We start from the raw sequence: 22,377 nt of genomic DNA, 5'->3' as shown, positions 1-22,377 counted from the left end.
TGATTCCCATTGACTTAATGGGCTTTGGATCAGGCGGCAAGATGACCCTTACAAATGCTAGGCTTAGGAATATGATGAATTGAAAATGGGGAAATGAGCAAATAGAATATTTTTCTCAGAAGTCAGCCAGGCATATTACAGTGCTGGAAACTGACGGAAGCATTCATACATGTGAAACCAATGCTCATGAACCAAAGTCCTTACATTCCTTAAGTTCACAACCAATGCTGGAGTGTCTCATTAGAGACAGTTCTACCAGGACAGCGGTGGCACATTGAGATTCACAGAAAACATGGTGTTTCTTCAACTGCGCAGTTTTAGGATTTTTGCTTGTTTGTTTGTTTTTAAGATTGCAGCTTGTTGTCTGTCGTGGGAGTTGCTGCAGTTTCATTCAATTTTGAAAATAATTACTGTCCGAGCTCTCAGAAAAAAATGCTAATATTTTAATACCCAGTTTCTAATCCAGCCTATGAACATATGATATGGCAAGCTGACAATTTCCACAGATTTGGCTCACTCTGCTGTCAGCTTCATCCTCCAAAACCCTTGATGTGAGTAGACTTGGCTCTTGCTCTTCATACATTTCAGCAACTGTTTAATTACCAGCTCAGAATAACCCTGCCAAAACTTGACAACTAGCACAAAGCATTCACATCATGTGGAAGATTTATTATGTTAGAAGACCACAACATAAACATAAGGAGGTTGCCCCTTATACATCAAATTACATAAAGAAACAGACCAAGGGCTGAATATGGCAGTTGCTGAAAACCTCCTGATAGTGATGACCGCACTCAACACCTACTGAAGTCACCGATGGTTAAGGACAATCTATTTCCTAGGAGGCGCTCAGCATCACACAACATCCACTGTTTTCAGATTGACTGTATATTCAAATACCTCTCTTTCAAAACTATTCAGTTAACTAGCTTGGATTTGGCATGTTCTCTCTATTGACACTTTTTTCCTCTCTGGATTTTTTTTTGCTCTGGTAACGGACTGAAAACAGACAGCTGGACAAAACAGTATGTATTGAAAACTGAACCTTAAAAGTAAGAGGATGTTACTGTATGAAAACGAATATCTTTTAAAAAAAAATCACTGCCCAAATGTACTGTAGGAAACATCATGTTAAGAGACCAGTTGGGAGGAATGTGAGAAGGGCTAAAAGTTCATTGTGCACATTTATTAGTCATACTGGTCCTTCAGTTATTCCCTCTAGAGGCAGGCCGGTAGCATTATCTGCTGTAGGTCTCTCTTCTTTCTTCGTTGAGGTCTGAACTAGGAGGCTGACGTAAGGTTTATGGCAAGCCATGTTACCCAAAGGTGGGTAGTGCTGTCTGTAGCAAATATAAGCGAAAATTAGGCCAATGATTCCTCCGACAAAAGCATCTAGGTAGGAAAAGCAACAAAAAAACCAAGCATGTTAGTGTTGAAATAGCAGCCAATATTGATGGGGGCGGATGGGGGGGAATTAAAGTCTGCATCCAAGAGGTGCAGAATGTTTCCCTGGGTGGAAGCACCCTGCATCCTTTAATCTGCTCCTGAATTTATCCTCATGCAGTGCACTCACAAGGGAGACCCAAAATAAACCCGATGGGTTGCTGCCCAGGAGATGGCACCCTTGTCCAGGGGCAGGTGGGTGGAGTCCCTATGAGGAAGTCTTTACAAAACATTCCCTTTGTGCAGGGAACATCATGAAGGCCGTGGGTGGCGTGAGATGGATGGAATTCTGCATTGCCCCTTTGCATTCCCTACAAGAGTTTTGAGCTGCCAAATCCATCTGGCTTTAAGAATCCCTCTTTGACCCCCAGCCTGCTATCTATAACTACGTACTGACCAATGTATTTGGGGCTTGCACAGAGCCCCTGCATCCAAGAGCCACTCAGCACCTTGCACTATTGGGCCCTAACAATATTTTGCACCTTTAATATCTTTTAACCATTGTCTTCTAAATCCAGGGTAGATATTCTCAAAGCTGCTAAGCTACATGGATACTCTATCCACAAAATAGGTTTTATTATCGTGACTACAGTTGCATTTTTATATTTTTTAAAAAATCAGTTAATCTGAAAACTAACAAAAGTCTCTGAAAAGACAAACCCTAATTAAACAGTTTGGCTTTTTGGTCTTGTCTTCCTGCTTCTTTCTGACATCACCTCCTGCTCCAAGCCTGCAGTGATGCTTGGGGACAAAAACACTCTGAAGTCCTGCAGACACCTGCAGACAGGAGCGGCGCCAGGGTTTTTGGCGCCCTAGGCGGGGGGCCTTCCCCACTCCCGGTCGTCGTCGGCCATTCTGCGGCAGGGCCCCGAGCGAGCGAAGGACCCGCCGCAGAATTGCCGCCGAAGACCCGGAGCGCGGAAGGACCCCCCGCCGCTGAATTGCCGCTGAGAGCGGCAAAATGCCACCCCCCCAAATCCTGGCGTCCTACGCGACCGCCTAGGATACCTAAATGGAAGCGCCGGCCCTGCCTGCAGATACTGGGATATGACTCACTCACAGCATGCATTGGTTTAAAGGGAGCATGGTCATTACATTTCTGCCTGTAGTTCTCCTCTCCCTAGGTGCCATCACTACAACAAACAAGATAAACTTCTTTGCAACACAAAGGGATTTGCTTCCTAAGGTTTTTTTGTAGGACTGTTATTCTCTGTCTGAGAGAACAACAGTCTGTCAAGTGCAAGAGATTTGCGCTGTTTGTCAAGTCACCACTTGTCGCTTAATATTCAATTTTCTTGATCTTCTTTGGGAAATTCTTTATTTTCAAGTGAGGAAAAAAAAATCCCTGAAAATACGCATTGGCTCGGAAAGGCCCTGGAGATTCAAATGTAAACAATAGTGAAAGACACTAACTATTAAACGGCATGAGGAGTTTAATTTTGTTCAGGAGCTTTAGCACTGATCAAAAAAAGGGTCAAAAGTATCCAATTACCTTTCTGATTTCTTTTTCACTTTCTTAACGGAAATGACAGTGTAATAAAAAATAGTGAAAATATCGTATCTAATTACAAAGAAGAGTAAATCGCTAAAATAAATTTAATTAAAGAGAAATTTAGAATTCAAGCTCTAGTTCTGTCAGTCTGGTGTAGATTAGAGCTACGGCTAAAGTTGACATAAGTTATGTCACTCAACTTAAACACCGGTGTAGACAGCGCTATGTTGGTGGGAGAGTTTCTCCTGTCAGCTTAGAACAGCGATACTAGAAAGCTGACAGTGGCGCAGTGACTTAGTAGCGTAAATCCCATTGAAAGTCACCTGAATATCCCACCTTGAGCTTTATTTCCTGGCTTCAGTCCCATACCAGGGGTCATGGTTACAAAAAAATTAACAATACCCCATCACATGGCAGAAGTCACTATCCACTGACTCCAATATGTGCTATTACACAGGCTTTCAAAGTTGGTTAAATTTAACAAATATTGTTTAGAATAAAATAATTTACTCTGCAGCGACATGAAAGGCTACTTTTGTCAGCTGGTGCCTCATATAAATCACATTAAAGTCAAAGAATGATTGAGTTTGGATAGTGTTCTTAGGCCTCAATGGAAAGACTCCTAGTGAGTGTAAATGACATTGTATTGGGGCCTTAGTAAGAATATCAGACTGGCCATCCTGGGTCAGACCAATGGTTGATCTAGCGCCAGAGGCTTCAGAGGGAATGAACAGAACAGGGCAATTTCAAGTGATCCATCCCAGTCATCCAGTCCCAGCTTCTGGCAGTTGGAGATTTAGGGAAACCCAGAGCATGGGTTTGTGACCCTGACCATTGATGGACCTACCCTCCAGGAACTTATCCAATTCTTTTTGGAACCCAGTTATACTTTTAGCCTTCACAACATCCCCTGCCAAATGTTGACTGTTCACTGTGTGAAGTACTTCCTTATGTTTGTGTTAAGCCTTCTGCCAATTAATTTCATTGGGTGACCCTGGGTTTTTCTGTTATGTGAAGTGGTAAACAACAGTTCCATATTCACTTTCTCCATTCCATTCATGATTTTATAAACCTCTATCACAGTGATCTCCATTTCCTCTGTCCTAATTGACAGCATCACATTGGAACTCCTGCTGGAAAGTGTCAATATAATGGCAACTCTCATTATATTGATGAAGATGAGAGAACAGCACCCTTCTCATTTAGAGAGGATACTAGGACTCCCAGAGTATCCAGAGCTGCAAGCACACTGTTAACTATGCTATGTCCTTTCCACTGTGATCAATACAGTTAGCTTCAGCATAATGAACTCCTTTTGACTCAAACTTCTCCTGACAGCATTAGACTTTACAGATCAGGCATGATTAATTTTACTTTCTCTCGGGTTCTTCAAACAAGAGCACCTGGGAAACCTTGTGTGTTGGTCCTTTCTGTGTCCTTTAAAAAAGAGCTCACCCTTCCTGGAGGCTTTTGAATTATGAAGATTAGTAACTTTTCTTTAGGTTATAGATCTGGTATGATTGATAACTCAGGCCTCAGTTCTGCCAGTCTTACATGTAGTAAGTAGCACCTTACTCATGAGTATTCTGATGGACTTCACTGTTACTACTCACATGAGCAAGTTGCTATATGTACTGAGTACACACAATCATGTTTTCCTACTACTCTATACAGTACACTACTCCCACCTGTTACATCTCCTTAATTAGAGCTAGATTGTATAAACCATTACATTGGTGAGCACAAGTTGACATGTAGAGCCCCACTGAAGTCAAAAAGATTGCTTGTGTGAGTAAATTCTTGTGTGAGCAAATGCTCACCAGTATGACCAAGTGTTTCACAATCTAGCCGTTCATACACAATTTGGGGTAGGGACTGCTTTTATTGTATGTCTGTACAGCATCCACCACAGTGGGACCCTGAGTAACCACATGACTGCAGTGCTTTAGATCTGTGGGTTGCTGATCTTGCCCTATGTAGTCTGCAAAATTAGAATAAGCATTTTCACTCTGGTTTTCTCCAAGAAGATGCCTGTGTTTAGTTTGAGATCCTAGGAGAGACAGCCTTGCAAAATGCTATTTTTAATTTATTTACCAACACTAGAAAGGGAACATTGTTCCAGATTCCTTGTTTACCCCTGGTTCTATTTATTTCCATTTATCTAGTTAATAAATTCATTGGAATCTTTTCAGATTAGAGAAAGCCATGTGTTGAGTTAGGGTCTTAAAATAGTCAATGTATTTAGGATTCAATATGGAATATGCTAATCTGTTATAGTTCACTAATGCCAACACAAAGATTATGAACTCTATATTTTATATCAGAACTGAAGGAGGCTCAGAGAATGCTCATAATATTAATTCTGAGATCCGATTCTATGGCTTTTTAATGTAAGGTTATGCTATTTCCTCTTTCACCTACAGTTCACTGAGTCCTGTACAGTATATTGATAGTCCTTGCTCATTCCCCACTGGGCAGTTAAGGCTGTATCACAAAGCCACCATAAGTAATTTAACACAATTGGCTGCCTCCACTGAGCACAAAAGACAGGGGCTGAGCTACAATGCTAAATTTTACAGAGTGACTTAGTCCCTCCCTAGAGAGTGCGGTTTTCTCAGGTAAGCGCTAAGGTCACTTGCAGGATAACATGGCTGCCTGAATAATCCCTGGTTTGTTAGCACAGCAGAGTTTTCAGCATCATCTACTTAAGCTTCAAAGACAAACATATGCAGCTGTAATGGACATGGTGGTAACCCCTTGGGTGTAATCTATTTCCACAACATATAAAACACACCATAATTATCTGCTTCACAGCACACATTTTAGTCCATAAAAAATTCTTCCTCTTGGCAGGATAAAACACACTGCAAACATGCATAGACCAAGCTAGAGAAGAACTACTGAATCTTTTCTCACAGACAGACCCACACAGTTTTAATACTACATTCCACAGCATATCTATCTCTATGCACATGAATCAAATAATTAGTCTGCACTTTCAAGTGGTTATCTGATTTTTTTTAAATTTAATTTCTATATTTTTTCATTGATTTGGAATGTTCCACCATCCTTATTATGTCTTATAAATTGCAATAAAATGACTGTCTACACTTGAAATTGTTGTTGTTTTACTGTACTTTCTTGCTTATTGTACAGCTGGTCAACGTTGTTTGACCAAATTTTTTTTCTGTCAGAAATGTAGTTTCATCTAAATCAAAATTTTCTGTAGGAAAATGTTGATTTTGACTAGATATTTAAAATTTTCTAATCAGAAAAAGTAAAATGAAAAATTTTGTTTTGAATAGGAAAAACCCACTTTTCCACATTTTGTTTTAAAATTCTTAAATGTGTTGAGGTTGTTTGAGATAAGCATGCAAAGCAAACCATTAATGTTTTTGTTTAAAAAGAGGTAAACAATTGTTTTTAAAGTTTTCAATTTTTAAAATTTCTTTAACAAACACTTTGTTTCATTTTTTTTTAATTATTATTTTGAGGTCTGTAGTATCAATGATTGGTAATAATTTTGCAAGTTTAACAAAAAGGTAATTTTAAGAAAAAGCAAAAATGGCAAAATTGAAGTATTTTAAATTGTTGACAGTTAAGTTGCTAAAGTGCAGATTTTTTTTTTTTTCTGAAATAACTTCTTGGGTAATCCCTCTTTGTTAACAAAATACCAGCTTAATTCAGGGCTGCTACTGCACTGACTGTGAATTGAATATCAAGCCACCAGAATGAAGGGCTCTTGCAACACCAAACTGTTCGGTGATTTCTCTGATTGTTTTGTTTTCAAAATGTTTTGTTGTTTTGTTTTTGCCCTCTTTGGGGGTTGCAAAGGGCTCAGAAATGCAAATGTAGTTCCAAAAGAACATCAATTTGTTGCTTCTTTTAAAAGGAGACAACAAACTTGGGTAAGAACACCATCAGGGCTAAAGATTTTTTTTCAAGTGTCCAAGCTTAACCACTAGTGCATAAAATTTTCATGGTTTGTGTAAATGTACAGCTTTAACTGTGTAAGTGGCAAACGAGAGGATTTCACATACACACCCATCTTTACCCATCCTGGGCATACAGACAAAGAAGTGATAAGAACTGGTTTGTTCTTCAGCATCTTACAAACGTATAACAGCAGCAGTTTTAGCTACAAATTAAGTGAGTTCTAAGTTCTTAGTGTAGTTAACATCTGGAAAATTTAACTGCAATTTTGGTAACATTTCATCAAGTAACATTTGTAAATCCCAGTTTTGGAATAAGAAATTTCCAAACCCTACACTATAATCAAGTACCTTTTTCTTTTCCTTTTTCCTCCCTATATGCTTGAGATAAAATAAGGTTTCTCTTAGTAACTGTGATTTTATGAACAAATGTCTGATCCTAGGCGGAATTCGTTCATCAAAAAGAGGGATTATATTATGATAATTGGTCTTACAAATTTATTCTAATTGTGAGCTCAACTGTAAAGGATGTGAAAGTTCATAAAATGTCACTATAACCTATAATAGCAAATGTTAATGGGAACAGGTGCAAAAAAATCCTGATAAAAATAACCCCAGAATTAGTCAAAACAGAAAAGTCTACTGATATAATTCAAGGACTATGACAAAATCATGCTTGGTAAAGACAAAAGATATGTAACTGAATTATAATGAACTGCAATTGGTTTGCTGGACATTAGGTCTAATTGGTGAACAAAATAATGAGGGGATGGGCTATTCCACCCATCACTCCCTTTTGGGGGGGGGGGAAACCTTAAAGAAAGACTTTTTGGGGAAAAATTAGAAAGCACAGACAAAGCTACTGGAGCGAGCTGCACCATCATGGCTGCCATCCCCATTGTTTACTGGGACCCCAAGCCTTCTTTGTCCTTATCCCGAGGGATGTGCTGACCAGATTGGGCCAGAGAGAGGGATTCAGATGACATTGGTATCCCTACTTGCTTGAGCTAAATCCTAAACACCTCTAAGATTAAGCTAAATAGGACTTTAGCAACACCAGCTCCAGCTCATCTCAGCTAACTTCTTCTCTTTTACCCCAAAGGACAGTTATTACTATCTTTAATACTAGGGTGACCAGATGTCCCGTTTTTAAAGGGACAGTCCTGTTTGGGGGGACTTTTTCTTATATAGGTGCCTATTATCCCCCACCCCGTCCCGTTTTTTCACAGCTGCTATCTGGTCACCCTATTTAATACCATCTAAAAGATTGTCAAACAAGGGTTTCCCCCCCCCCTTCTAATAACTCTCTTTAGCTAAAGGGAAAGTGAAGGGGTGTTGTTAAAATGAAAGCCTTACTTAATACTCTACATTTCAAATGCTTTAACTGTTTTTCCTACTTTTCTTTATCTTTAATAAAAGGTTAAAGGGATTTTGAATGGTGTGTTTGCCATGGTACTAAGCAGGCTCAGGTTTCTGTATAGCAAAATCTGTTTAAGACTGTTTAATATTGGACAGTGACTGGCTTATGTTAAGACCTTTGACCCATTTATTCCATGTAAATTAATATGACAGTGGTAAGATCTTCTGACTCTGAGATCTGATTGCAGAATCAGGAAAGCATTGCATGTTCCTGCAATAAAGAACATGTCATGATACAATAAATTATGAATATTTTAATTAGCAGTTGCAACTTAGTGAACATACACTGGTACAACGTACATTGTACATATTAAATCTACCCAGCTAACATCTGAGAATTAGTCCATTCTGAAGTAAAATACTGGAATCAAAAATATCTGCCAGAAACTATGGAAAATCCATTTTATTTTTATTGGACATGATGTGAATATGATATAGTTTCCTTACTAAATTAGATGATTAATTTGGAAACAGAGGTTCTCACTCCTCTAAAGCCATTATGACCATAGCCGTTTACCCAAACATCTGTTTTACTAAAAAAATGTTAATGGGCTAGAAGACATGAAGCTTTGCAGCAAAGCTTTGAGCTCGGGCAAAAGTTGTCACCATCTGTATTCTATACTATATATCTTAAGAGGCCACAATCCACCTAGTAACATTTACAAAAAAGTTCTGTAGTTTTCTGTTCTACAGTAATGGGCCAAAACATGTTTATATGCATTCAATCATATATAAAAACACACAGATATACTGAGCCCCTGTCATATTCACACACGCTGTAGGAACTAAAATGACGCTTAGAACTAGCTGCCAATCAAACAAGTTATAATCACTCCATCCCTGGAGCTCTCACTGCAGAAATAGAAGGACAATAAAAAGGAAAGGCATCACCATGACTCACCTTGCCAATGATGCTTGTAATCACACATGCGTGACAGGGCAATCATCATGGCACAATACAGAGGCAGAATTGCTGCACAAAGCCGCCAGCTTTTCCCTCGGCCATTTTCAGTGAAGCAGTGCAACTTTCCAGCTAAGTAGAAGGTCGTAAAGCCAAGGCCTGAAAATGCAACTGCCGAAGAAAAACACAAAATTACAGAATCATGTCATTAGCAACTAGAGTAAGAGTGTGATCCTGGGAGGTTTAACAGAGAAGTGAGAGGCCTGTGATATACAGGAGTTAGACTAGATGAGCGGGTGGTGCCTTCTGGCCTTAAACTCTATGACTTTATAACAGGTATCTTTCTACTGCAAGAAGGTCTTGGTCCTAGTAGGTGCTCAGCAGTACCTTTTAGGTTAGAGGCCACTAGAACCAGAAGGATACAAAAAGCACAGACCAGGCATCCTGAACCCAGATAAACTCTAATGACCATATGGAGGAGCCACAGGTGCACAGTACCTGGTGGGAGGCACCCAGCGCTCTTTAGGCTCAGGCCCATGTCCACTGTGTAAACCAGGAGCAATCAATTATTTTCTGTCAAGGTCCAAATTTCTCAGTCAAGAAATAGTCAAAGTCCAGACTCCAGAGAAAATAATACAAAACTAATAACAATAATGATAATAATAAGTAAATAAAAAGATTTTGCCCTCTGTTAAAAAGCATCTGGCAGTCCGGACAGAGGCAAAGTGTGTGTGTATGTGCGCGTGTGTGTGAGGGATATATGGGGTCACGTGCCCCCCCCAGATTTTCTGCTTGGGCTGTACTGAGCATGCTCAGTAACACCACTGAAGCTGACTGTCCTCACTCTGCCCCTCCCCCCCACTATTGGTAGGCACAGGTCATCTCTGGGTCCGGATTTAACCCGCGGTTTGCCTATTGACTACCCCGTAAACCCGACACACACAATCATTGAGAAGCTTGCATGGTAATAACCCCAGCCTTCATCTTAACAGTGTTGATATATCTTGGCTATTTTAGTTATAAAAAATTAACCTTCCTAAACAGCTGATTTTTAAATGTTTTTTTGTTAAAAGGCAATAGTGACATTACAAATCTTAGGCTCAAGCCTACAAGTGCTAAGCTGTGGGTACTCAGTCCCATGCAAGATTGGGCCTATTATTAATACAGGCTTTCCATATATGTGATATACATCTATACAGGAATACAAGGTAATGAGGTTGAGTAAATATTTCAGAATAAATCCACCTGCCTTTCAAAGATGTGCAGCTCGCACATAACCCACCAAATCCCAGAATACTGTGATATCTCATTTTTTAAAATCTTTTCAGTAAAGCTTTCTTTAACAGTGAACTCTTTTCCTCTGGAAAAACCAGATCTCCTATCCAGTATTACATATTTATCTTTTGCTTTATGGCATCCATTCCAATAAGCACTTAAGCATATGCTTAACTTTAGGCACAAGGTTAAGAGTTCTGATGGACTTTCCAGCATAGATCCCAGTTCATGATTGATGGTGTAAAAGGATTCACTCATATAAAGATCTTTTGAAATATTTAAAAGATATTATTGGGTTCCATTTACTTGCTTCTGTATCACATTCTTAGCTAGCAGTTATGACAGACTCCAAATGCCAAGTTTCTATATACTGAATGTTTTTATACGGATTGCTGTTCACATTCCAGATAGTTGGTGATGGATCTGGGGCAGTGATTTAACCAAAAATAAATAAAAAAATTTACTTTTTAATTAAAAACATGTATCTTATACATTTTAAATGTTTGTTGTTGTAGTAAATGTACTGCTGATGAAAGGTGTGGAACAGACAGCACTGGAAAACAAAGTCTTTTGTTGATCCACAAAAAGGGTACAGAGAGGCTCACCTATAAGCCTTAACCATGGTCTGGAAGGACCAACTGCAGGAATGAGAGCAGAGTTCACTCTCTAGACATCTGATCCAAAGCCCATTGACATGAATGAGAGTCTTTCCATTGACTCCAGTGAGTGTCGGATCAGATCCTTGTATTCATTTCCCAGTCCTGTAAATTGCTGAGTACCTTCTATAAGGGCATGTCTACACTTACCTCCGGAGTGATAAATTGACTGCCGAGCGTTCTCCCGTCGATGCCGGTACTCCACCGTAGCGAGAGGCACAGGCGGAGTCGACGGGGGAGCGTCAGCAGTCGACTTACCGCAGTGAAGACACCGTGGTAAGTAGATCTAAGTACGTTGACTTCAGCTATGTTATTCACATAGCTGAAGTTGCATAACTTAGATTGATCCCGCCCCTCCGCCCCCCCAGTGTAGACCAGGCCTAAGATGATGAAGGAAGTTGCAACTAATTAATTGATAATTCCACAAAACTTTAATATATTGGTTTCACTCTGATTTGAGGTTATGATTCTAATTCTATGTATGCATGTGTCTAGTGAAAAGCAGTCTAATACACTGCAATTATGTAAGTAAATGGAGTCCTGAATATTCATGGCGTAGCTAATAAAAATAATTGTAAAGAACTACCTGTGTACCTCCCCGTGACATTTGTTATGCGTTTGTCACTGTAAGAACTAGACATTACTCATTTATTGACACATGAACATAAGGTAATAAGTCATGTTCATATGATAAAAGCCACTGATCCTGCTCTTGTTGAAATCAGAGGCAAAACTCCCATTGATCTTGGATCAAACACAGATTTGTTTTCTAAACTTATGCTTAGGCCTTTCAAAATGTCCTTCTGCACATACTTTCCATCGCTAAATGAAACAAAGTAATGACCTTTGCATTCTGCAGATGAATCTATGGAATAGTCAATTTTAGTTGATACCACAGTGGAGCATTTTCATAAATTTCAACCATGCAGACAATTGAATGTAATTACTGAAGACTTGTTTTTCACCTTTAAACCCACAAATGAATTGTTTCTTTTGAACAGAAGTAGCAGATAGAGATGGGATGCATACTAAGCATCAAACTGGGGCACCAAACACTTAGTTTTCGGATAGCCCCCTTCAGCCTATGGTGATTTCACTACATTCTTCCTGGCTGAAGAAGGTGGGAAGTGGACTCTGAAATGCACTTCAGCACAATGGAAGGTCTCCTGCAGATAGTAAACCTACTTGTTTTTATTATTATTATTTTAAAAAAGCTATAAGGATGTGGGTATAGCCTGAAAGTGCCCAAACCAATGGATAGTAAAACATTCTTTCTATCTCTGAAACTGTGGGTTGGGACCCCCTTTGAATGGGGTCTCCAGGGCTGGCTGACACTTGCTGGAGCCCGGGGCTGAAGCCCGAGCCTCACTACCCAGGGCCGAAGCCAAAGCCCAAGGGCTTCAGCCCTGGGGGGGCAGGACTCAGGTTGCAGACCCCCTACCTGGGGCCGAAGCCCTTGAGCTTCAGCTTTGGCCTCCCTGCCTGGAGCAGTGGGGCTTGGGCTTTGGCCCCCCGACCCAGGACAGTGGGGCTTGGGCGGGCTCAGGTTTCAGTTCCCCCCTCCTGGGGTCGTGAGTAATTTTTGTTGTCAGAAGGGGGTCGCGGTGCAATGAAGTTTGAGAACTCCTGCTCTAGAGGAGGTGTTGTGGTGGTTTCCTCCCGTGCTCAAAGCAAGTCTTAACTTGGTGCATGCTTTTTATCTTCTTTACTTGATGAGCTAAGTGAGATGTGTAATAATAGGTATGGACTAGCAGGGTATGAAACAGATTCTGACCCAGATGTTCACCACCACTCAAATGTAATCAGGTTCCTTTTTTGAAATAATAATAAAAAAGAAGGTTTACTTTTTTTCATGTCTCTCCTTCTCCCCCTCACCCTCCAATTTCTGTGTGCCTTTGCACCTCCTGGTTCTTTCCATGACTGCAAAAGGGAAAGCTGAAATATGTTGACAATGATATTTCCTTCAATCCATCTGGAAGCACAAAATGTAATACATTTCACCAGCGAGCCTCCACTTGTGAGATTTGCAGCCCCTAGCAGTTCAGAGAGTTTGGATAAACATCTGAATTTTGTACTGATTTTCTAAACCTAGCCTCTGAACAGTGGAGAAGTACCCTTGTGCAGCAGCAATCGCTCTTTGCAATGTAGGTCTTCAGGTCACCCCTCCTCATATTCAGAACTGTTGTGGTTTGAAAGACAATTCCAATGCAGAAAAAAGCGGCAAACACAATTAACATTTTATTCTGGGGAGCAACGTATTTTCCCCACAGTAAAAACTCCAGCGAGGTGTTGTTTAGCATCTCTTAGGATCACGACCAACATTGAAGTGAAAAAAAAAAAATTTAAATATGTTCATATGTTAATGTCAACCCCTATATTTTATTAATTCAATGAGAATATAAAATTCACCTGGTATTCAGAAAAACAGATTTCTGGGTGCCTGTCTCAATATCTGCACATTATAAGGGGATGCGGGAACAGTCTTACTTTCCATACATCATGCAATTAAAAAAATGGGAGTTTCTTCCTTAATTTCTTTAATCTAAACCTTTTTATTTTCAGGCATGTAATTTTCACATTCATAGTGCAAGAAACATTGGGTTCTATTAAGATGCTCCAGGGCCATAGATTTTTGCAAAGTCAGTGAGACAAATATTAATCATAGCACAGCAGTACCCACCAAAAAAAAAAAAAAAATGCACCGCATTGCATTTCAACTAACTTAATTAGCCCCTAAAGACAAAGGACCTAACCAAAGGTTTTTTTAGATAAGATCATTATTAGTTTCAAAAAGGGAATGGTAAGTACAGAACTGCCTTGATATTTAGCATTTGCATAGGCTGTATCTTCTCAGAGAACTTAGTGACAGAGGGGTATCAAAATTTGGAGAGTCTTTGGGCAGATCTACACTACAGCCTAAGTCAAATTATTTATGTCTCTCAGGGGAGTGAAAAAACTCCTCCCCACCACCTGAGCGATGCAAATTCTGCGCTTTCCACACTAGTGTTATGTCAGCGGGAGATGCTCTCTAGCTGACATAGCTTCCACCTCTGGAGTAATTATGCCGACAGGAGAGCACTCTCCCGTTGGCATAGTGTGTCTGGACCAGATGTGCTGCAGCTGCGCTGATGTAACTAACGCTGTAGTGTAGAGTTGCCCCTAGCTTAAAATACATTACAAAGTAAAACAAAGGGAAACAACTCATCAACTGAGGTTCAAAACCTTCTTAATATGGAATTCCTTCAAAGTTTCTCTTTTGTGAAGAGAAAATGTAATTCTGAAACACTGACAGTGATTCTAATTGGACTGAAATGACGTCTTGCTGGATTAAATGGGCAATGTGACGCATTTAGCATCAGAGAGATTTGATGCTGATATGCACGGCTCAGTCATGGCAGGCCATGCATATTATAAACATTCAGGCTGTTGCAATGCATATTACAGCTATGTCAAGAACTGATTTTTAAGTTTGCTGGCAGTTCCAATTTTTTTGAAAATTTATAAAAAACAACAACATTTTTCTGAATTTTCAGCGAGTCAAAAAGTTAGAAAAAAATCATTTGGGGTTGAATGAAATGCTTCCTTGAAAATGAAAGACTGTTTCAATTTTGGGCATTTTTGTTGTTAAAAGCAAAGGAAACTTGCTTTTATTAGGGCTAGATTCACAAGGGGACTTAGGCACCATTCCCAAAACCATGATGGTAGCGCACCCCCCTGCCCCCCATTTCCTCACTCACCTGGGATGTAGAAAACCCAGATTCAAATCTCCACACTTTATATGAAAGTGGGCCAGAGAGTGAGAATGATTCTGTAGCTTGGTGGTCCACACACTCACCTGGGTTTCAGTCCCTGCTCCAGTGAATATTTAATTATTTATACAAAGTGGAACAGCTTCAATAGGAGAGATTAAGACCCATCCTAGAATAGCCACTACCCTAGAGGAGAGATCTGAACCCACTTCTCCTATATCCCAGGTGAGTGCACTAGTCTATTTGATATAAACAGAGGGGGACCCTCCTTTTCCTCAATGCTGTGAACAGCGCCCCTTCTGAATCTAGGCTGGAAAATCTAAATGTTTCACTTTGAAAATGTTGAAATGAACAATAGAAGTGGTAGATGTGGTATATCTTGACTTTAGTAAGGCTTTTGATACTGTCTCACATGACCTTCTCATAAACAAACTAGGAAAATACAACCTAGATGGAGCTACTATAAGGTGGGTGCATAACGCATTGGAAAACCATTCCCAGAGAGTAGTTATCAGTGATTCATAGTCAAGCTGGAAGGGCATATCAAGTGTGTCCCACAGGCACCAGTTCTGGGTCTGGTTCTGTTCAATATCTTCATCAATGATTTAGATAATGGCAAAGAGAGTACACTTATAACATCTGTGGATGATACCAACCTGGGAGGGGTTACTAGGGCTGTGAAGGATAGGATTAAAACCGCAGAAATGGTCTGAAGTAAATAGCAAGAAATTCAATAAGGACAAATGCAAAGTACAGTACAGACCCGTTTACACGCGAATCCGCTTAAAGCGCGGTAGTGCCATGCCTCCCAGTGCTACCTATTTAACACGCGAGATTCATTAACACGCGGTACAGGAACTTGCTATGTAGTGCTACAGATTTGCTCACAAACTCACTGACATAGAAATCGACAGGAAGTACAGAGTGGAAATGTGTTGTACATCTTTACCGATATTGTATCATGCACGCGTAGTCATGGTCACGCTAGAGAGATATATAATATATAGTAGTTATATAGCAATATATATACTACATTAGAAAATTTTAACCATTGGCCTAATATAATGGCAGAGGGCAAGCGTCAGTGTTCCTACACTGTAGAAGAAAAGCTAGTTGCAATAGATTGAGTAAATACATCGAGAAACCCAGGCCAAAGTTTCAAAAGATATTAGGATTGCCGAATCTACTCTCCGAGGATGGCTAAAAAACTAATCTAAATGGAATGACTTTGTACAAAATATCGATTCTGCCCCGGGGCCTAAGCAAAAACGTATGCGCTATTCAGCAAAACCCACAATAGACAAAGCCATGCGCATGTAGTTTGCTCAGGAAAGGCTGAAGGAATGCTGCTAAGTGGGCCAATTCTTCAAGCCCAAGTGACAAAATTTGGAAATTTAACGGGGGATGAATCATTCCAAGCCAGCAAGGGGTTTATAAGTCATTTTAAAAAGTGTCATGGCATAGCGCAGGTATCGATTTCTGGAGAAAGCCGATCAGCCGATGAATCGGCCACGAACACGTTTCCCGCCGAGTTAAAATCGATTTTACAAAATGAAGAACAACTTTATAATTGTGATGAAACAGCTTTATTTGCAAAACTGCTACCTGTTAAGACTTTAGCCTTTAATTACGAGAGACAGAAAACAACTGGATTTAAAAAGATAAAAGATGGTGTGACTCTTCTTTTTTGTAGTAATAAGATGGGCAGCCATAAACTTGCCCCTCTTCTTGTTGGCCACTTTCATAACCCTCACTGCTTTAATCACCTCAATAGAGCCAAACTGCCAGTAATATACGCTAACAGCAAAAATGCTTGGATGACAAGACACATTTTCGACGACTGGTTCCACAACAGCTTTGTTCCAGCTGTTCGTAAGCATCTGTGGTCGAAGAAACTCTAAGCCAAAGCACTTTTGCTACTTGACAATTGTCCAGCCCATCCTCCAACCGAATCACTGGTATCAAGCGATGGAAAAATTTGAGTGCTATACCTACCATTCAACACAACATCAAAAATTCAACCTTTAGACCAGGGTATTATTCAGAATTTTAAAAACATTTATCGTCGGGAGCTGATTTCGGCGATTGTGTCATGCACGTCTTCAGGCATTTCCGAATTTCTGAAACAGTTAAACATGAAGGAAATTATTTATTTAGTTTAAAAAGTCCATTGAAAACTGCTGGATGAAGGCTCTCGGTGATGCCTTTTCTGTCAAAGACGGCTCAGACTCAGAAAACTCCAGCAGTGGCACTGATTCAGAGCCAGACTTTGAATGATTTTCAGAAGACGTCCTACAAACACGCACGCAGACAAAAGAGGATAAAGGTAAACTTCTCTTTCAAATGATAAAAGATTTTAGTTTGGATACATCGCCGGAAATCATTACCGAGTGGATGAAGATTGCCCGACTTCAGAATTTCTGTCCGAGGAAAAAATATTAATGGGCTGCGAGGCTACGTTGGACCGCGAAAGTGATGGCGAGAATTCTAATAACGCAGGTCTAAATGACAATGATGACGACAACGAGAATGTCGTTGAAAAGGTCAAAATTTTGCCCACAGAAGCCATTAGTGCTGTAGAAACTGTGGTAAGATTTATGGAGGAGAAAAATGCGGAAAATATCGAAATGATTCATCTGCGGCGAATGACAGACTTCATAAGAAAGAAAAAAAAATGCGAGCCAGAAAGAGCAGAAAATAACGGCGTTTTTTTCTAAGTGAATCATAGCCACTTTTTTCAGCATGGCCCTCTTAACCCGCAGTCCGTTAACACTGGAGTCAAGCAGTGGTTGTGACTGCTTGACTCCTGACATCCGTGCGTAAATAGGTCTGTACTGTATTCCGCTTAGGAAGGAGCAATCATTTGCACACATACAAAATAGGAAATGACTGTCTAGGAAGCAGTACTGTGGAAAGGGATCTGGGGGTCATAGTGGATCACAAGCTAAATATGAGTCAACAGTGTAACGCTGTTGCAAAAAAGAAGACATCATTCTGGGATGTATTAGCAGGAGTTTGTAAGCAAGACATGAGAAGTAATTTTTCCTCTCTACTCCGTGCTGATTAGGCATCAGGTAGAGTATTGTGTCCAGTTTTGGGTGCCACATTTCAGGAAAGATATGGACAAATGGGAGAAAGTGCAGACAAAGCAACAAAAATGATTAAAGGTCTAGAAAACATGACCTACGAGGGAAGACTGAAAAATTGGGTTTGTTTAGTCTGGAGAAGAGAAGACTGAGTGGGGATGTGATAACAGTTTTCAAGTACATAAAAGGAGGGAGAAAACAGTGTTAACAGTTTTTAAGTACAAGGAGGAGGGAGAAAATTTGTTCTCCTTAACCTCTGAGGATAGGACAAGAAGCAATGGGCTTAAATTGCAGCAAGGGCTATTCCGGTTGGGCATTAGGAAAAACTTCCTAACTGTCAGGGTAGTTAAGCACTGAAATAAATTGCCTAGGGAGATTGTGGAATCTCCATCATTGGGAATATTTAAGAGCAGGTTGGACAAACACCTGTCAGGGATGGTCTAGATCAGTGGTTTCCAACCTTTTTAAGCCCAAAATCACTTTTTGAATCTAAGGGCAACCCAGGATCTTCCCTTCCCCAAGGCCCCGCCTCGCTCACTCCATCCCCCCTTCTCCATCCCTCGCTCCCCCCCACCTTCACTCACTTTCACCGGGCTGGGGTAGGGGGTTGCGGTTCGGGAGGGGATGCTGGCTCTGGGCTGGGGCCCAAAGGGTTTGCAGTGTGCGAGGGGACTCTGGGCTGAGCCTGGGGCAGGGGGTTGGGGTGCAGGAGGAGGTACAGAGTGCTGGCTCTGAGAGAGGGGTCAGGGCAGGAGGTTGGAGTGCAGGAGGGGGTTTGGGGTGCTGGCTCCGGGAGGGGGCTCAGGGCTGGAGTTGGGGTGCGGCCTCTCACCGGGCAGCACTTACCTCCGGCAGCTCCCGGTCAGCGGCGGGCGCAGCAAGGCTAAGGCAGGCTCCCTGCCTACCCTGGCCCCACACCGCTCCTGGAAGGGGCCAACACACCTCTGCGGCCCCTGGGGAGGGCGGGGGGCATATGGCTCCGTGCGCTGCTCCTGCCTGCAAGCACCACCCCCGCAGCTCTCCCAGCCAATGAGAGCTGCGAGGGCGGTGCTTGTAGGTAGGAGCAGCGTGCGGAGGGAGACCCCTGCCCCCCCTCCCCCCGTCCCTGGGGCCGCGCTGGCCGCTTCTGGGAGCGGCATGGGGCCAGGGTAGGCAGAGCGGCTGCCTTAGCAGCAGCCACACTGTGCCACCAGAGATTGCAATCGACTGGAGATCCTCTAGGATCGACCAGTCAATCATGATCAACTGGTTGGTGACCACTGGTCTAGATAATCCTTAGTCCTGCCATGAGTGCAGGGAACTGGACTAGATGACCTCTCGAGGTCCCTTCCAGTCATGATTCTATGATTCTGACATTTCTGAAATCCCCCCCTTTTTTCCCAATAAAAAAATATCACTGACATGAATTTGTGAAATGTTTCAATTGTCTCAAATCTACATTTTTCAGCCCCCCCCCCCCAAAAGGTCTGGATGAAAAATTCTGCCCAGCTCTAACTTGAAGAAACACAGTATCATCATTCAGGTGCCCCTTAGTCAAAGGATCCAGATACATTTTTATACTTTACACAATCTCTGGCCGCATTGTGAAGTCTTTAGGGAGATCATTAAAAACCTTCCTACATGTAAAATCTTTTCCGTTTTGAATTTCCACTTTGTGGGCTTGGATTCTTCTGTGGAATTCCCTTCATGGTCATACATAAATAAATGAAAAGAAGATAGAGTTGTAGCTAAATGTACTCCATATAAACAAAGATATGGGTGTCTGACGGTGTTATAAATTACATGCCTTTAATTCTGAAGGCAAGAAGGCAATTAAAAGCGTAGGCCAAGAGGCCAAGTCACAGCAAACTGTATCTGACTCCAAGGAATGTAGGCAAAGCCAACCCTACTTTTATTAAGGAGCTTCCACATCTGCCTTGTATTCTGTTCTATTCAATCTAATCCACAGTGCAATGTCCAGAACTGTATTGACGTGCTATATTTTTCTGAAGATTGGTGGCAGCATATAACAACATAAAAGATCATCCCTTTAAAAGTGTGGTGGAATCCAGTGGTAGATTTATTTTGATGAGGCCTGGATCAAGTCCAATCAAAGAGCCTGGTACAAAAAAAAAAAAAAAAATCAAAATGCTCTTGTCATTACTGGTTCCTTTCCCATGCTCTGTATTTGTTCAGAGCATGTAACATTTCTGTTGAGGTCAGTGGAAGTTCCTATCATAAAAGAATGCTCAATACACAGTTGAATCTGTTTGCAGTATAGGTGGAGAGACAAATTTTGCCTTAGGCTGTTAGCTTGTAACTCTGAACTCAAGGCAGAAATGAAGATTGACTCACAAACTCTGCTGGGGGGGCCTTATGCCCCACTTAAGATGAAAAAGTGAAGTAATGATGCTTTAGCTTGTGGCCATGAAACCAATATTCTCCAGCCAAGCTTTACATTACAGTGTTGTGAGACTGACTTTCTGAAACCTGGAATGTGTTCATCCAGAACCCAGCTGCTTTCCCCATGGCCTCAGTGTGTACTGTCAGCAGCAGAGGAGAACATGGACTCAGCAGCTAACAGCTCTCAGATGGAGGAGCATCAAATAGAGAAGTAAGAGTAGACTCTGACATCATTGGATTTATGTGCACTCTGTGTAGGCTGCTACTTTGCTTGCTAACTATATTTTGAAGACGTGGTCAGTCAACAACATTAATATGGGCAATTCACTCTGTAAAAAGGGAAATCAGTGTGGGAATACGTGTGATTCACATTCAAGAACCAGTCAACCGATTGCATATATTTCAGTGCGTATTTTTTTTCGGCTCCAGGAAAAGTCAACAGCTTATTTGTACCATACAGAATAGGCAGACACACACACAAAGACATGTCATCCACACTTTAGTACTAAACACGGAAATAAAACCGTCCGGTGTCACATTAAATAGTTCTTATGATTCTGCATCAGAAGATAGATTTCAAACAATCAATAGAACCATTGCCACTGACCTATATTTATATTTTTGCTTCATTATGAGCTGCTTTGATCCCTTGCACCTGAGTAATTCATATCCTGGACCACTTGTATAATGAAGACAAGGAGTGACATAAAATCCCAGCAAGCCCTTCTGGGAAACAGACAGCACCAACAAAAATGAAGAAGTCAGTTTGATTCAGCTTAAAACGGTGTAACTAAAACTAAGGTTGATGTTGTTGTAAAGTCTCAATATAAATATTTAACTGGCTTTAAAATTATGGAAGGAATGAGAGGGAGAAAAGAAATGATCCAAATGCACGTCACAGGAACACGTGACAATTCTCTGCCCTTTGTTCATTCCGGTATTCCTGAGACTACTCAAGCACCTTATCCTGCACGGTGCTGCACTCTCAACCCCCACTCAACACCTCAAAGGGGGCAAACAGCACCTGACTGGGTTGGTCCCCAAGTTGCAAAACAGTGTGGAACTTGGCACGTGTTGGATGAAGAAAACAGACTGTTTAAAATGTGTAGTGTGCCATTATTACTTGTAATGCAGCATTAGGTCCCTATTTGTGCTAGACTTTGTACAAACACACACTAAAGTACTGTCCCACAGAGTTTACAGTCTAAACAGACAAAGGGTGGGAGAACCAGAGCTGCACAGAGAAGAGAAGTGACTTGTCCAAGGTCACACACACCGCCAAAACCAGAAACAGCAGCAGAGCCAGAACTAAAGTCTCCTGAGACCCAGGCCAGTGCTTTGACCACCGAATCATGCGGCCTCACAACATTCAAACAGCTTCACTTTGCGTTTGAATAGTATTCATAAAAGAGCTCTCTCTAAACGGGTGGGATTAGTCATAAAATATTCCAGGGGTGAAGGGAGTATTGGAATTAGGAAGGAGGATTTAGTTCTTACTGTTAATGGTTGCTATATGCTGACATCCGGAGAACAATAGACCCAAAAGTGATGAGGAAAATAGATTTAGCAAGACTCTATTCCTCCAGTTTTGGTAAGCTTACATTTTCTAGCTCTGCTGATAGCATTAGAGAAATGCATTGGGGACTGCATTAGCTCCAATAAAGATTCTGTATTTGCAAACTTTTGTACCATTCAGAATAGAAGCTGAAGCAATCCTGGGATGTGTGGTGCCTGCCAAACATTTTTTTAAAAAAGTAAACCCTGATAGTTCATGTAGAAGGGCTCGGCCGAGGCTTGTCCCTTCGCGGGGCATCCCACCACCTCGCAATTGTTTGCTATGGGCCCAGGTCCTGGGTCAGGGCGGGCCAGTAAACAAACTGTCAGGAGCTCAGACCCTTGGGCGGGGACTGAGCAAATAGTTCAATAGGAGCCCAGGCCCTGGGTCAGGGCGGGCCGGTAAACACACAGTCAGGAGCTCAGGCCCTTAGGCAGGGGCTGAGCAAATAGTTCAATGGAAGCCCAGGCCCTGGGTCAGGGCGGGA

The 22,377-nt window shown here is 41.3% G+C and overlaps 1 protein-coding gene across 2 annotated transcripts in view; it reads right to left on the bottom strand.

Moving 5' to 3' along the window:
* Nucleotides 1–571: 571 nt before the first annotated feature.
* PLPP4 (phospholipid phosphatase 4) overlaps nucleotides 572–22,377 on the bottom strand; it is a 101,078-nt gene continuing 79,272 nt past the window's right edge. For both annotated transcript variants that reach the window (XM_024216990.3, XM_024216991.3), the window contains 2 exons: nucleotides 9,188–9,358; nucleotides 572–1,392 (listed from right to left, as the gene is read on the bottom strand). In XM_024216990.3, coding sequence (XP_024072758.1) covers nucleotides 1,193–1,392; nucleotides 9,188–9,358 — 371 coding nt within the window. In that variant the 3' untranslated portion in view covers nucleotides 572–1,192. The remainder of the gene's footprint in view (nucleotides 1,393–9,187; nucleotides 9,359–22,377) is intronic.

Source organism: Terrapene carolina, unplaced genomic scaffold (genome assembly GCF_002925995.2).
Source record: "Terrapene carolina triunguis isolate 2854851 unplaced genomic scaffold, T_m_triunguis-2.0 Scaffold95, whole genome shotgun sequence".
Taxonomy (NCBI): Eukaryota; Metazoa; Chordata; order Testudines; family Emydidae; genus Terrapene; species Terrapene triunguis.
This window is presented reverse-complemented; position numbering and strand designations above follow the sequence as displayed.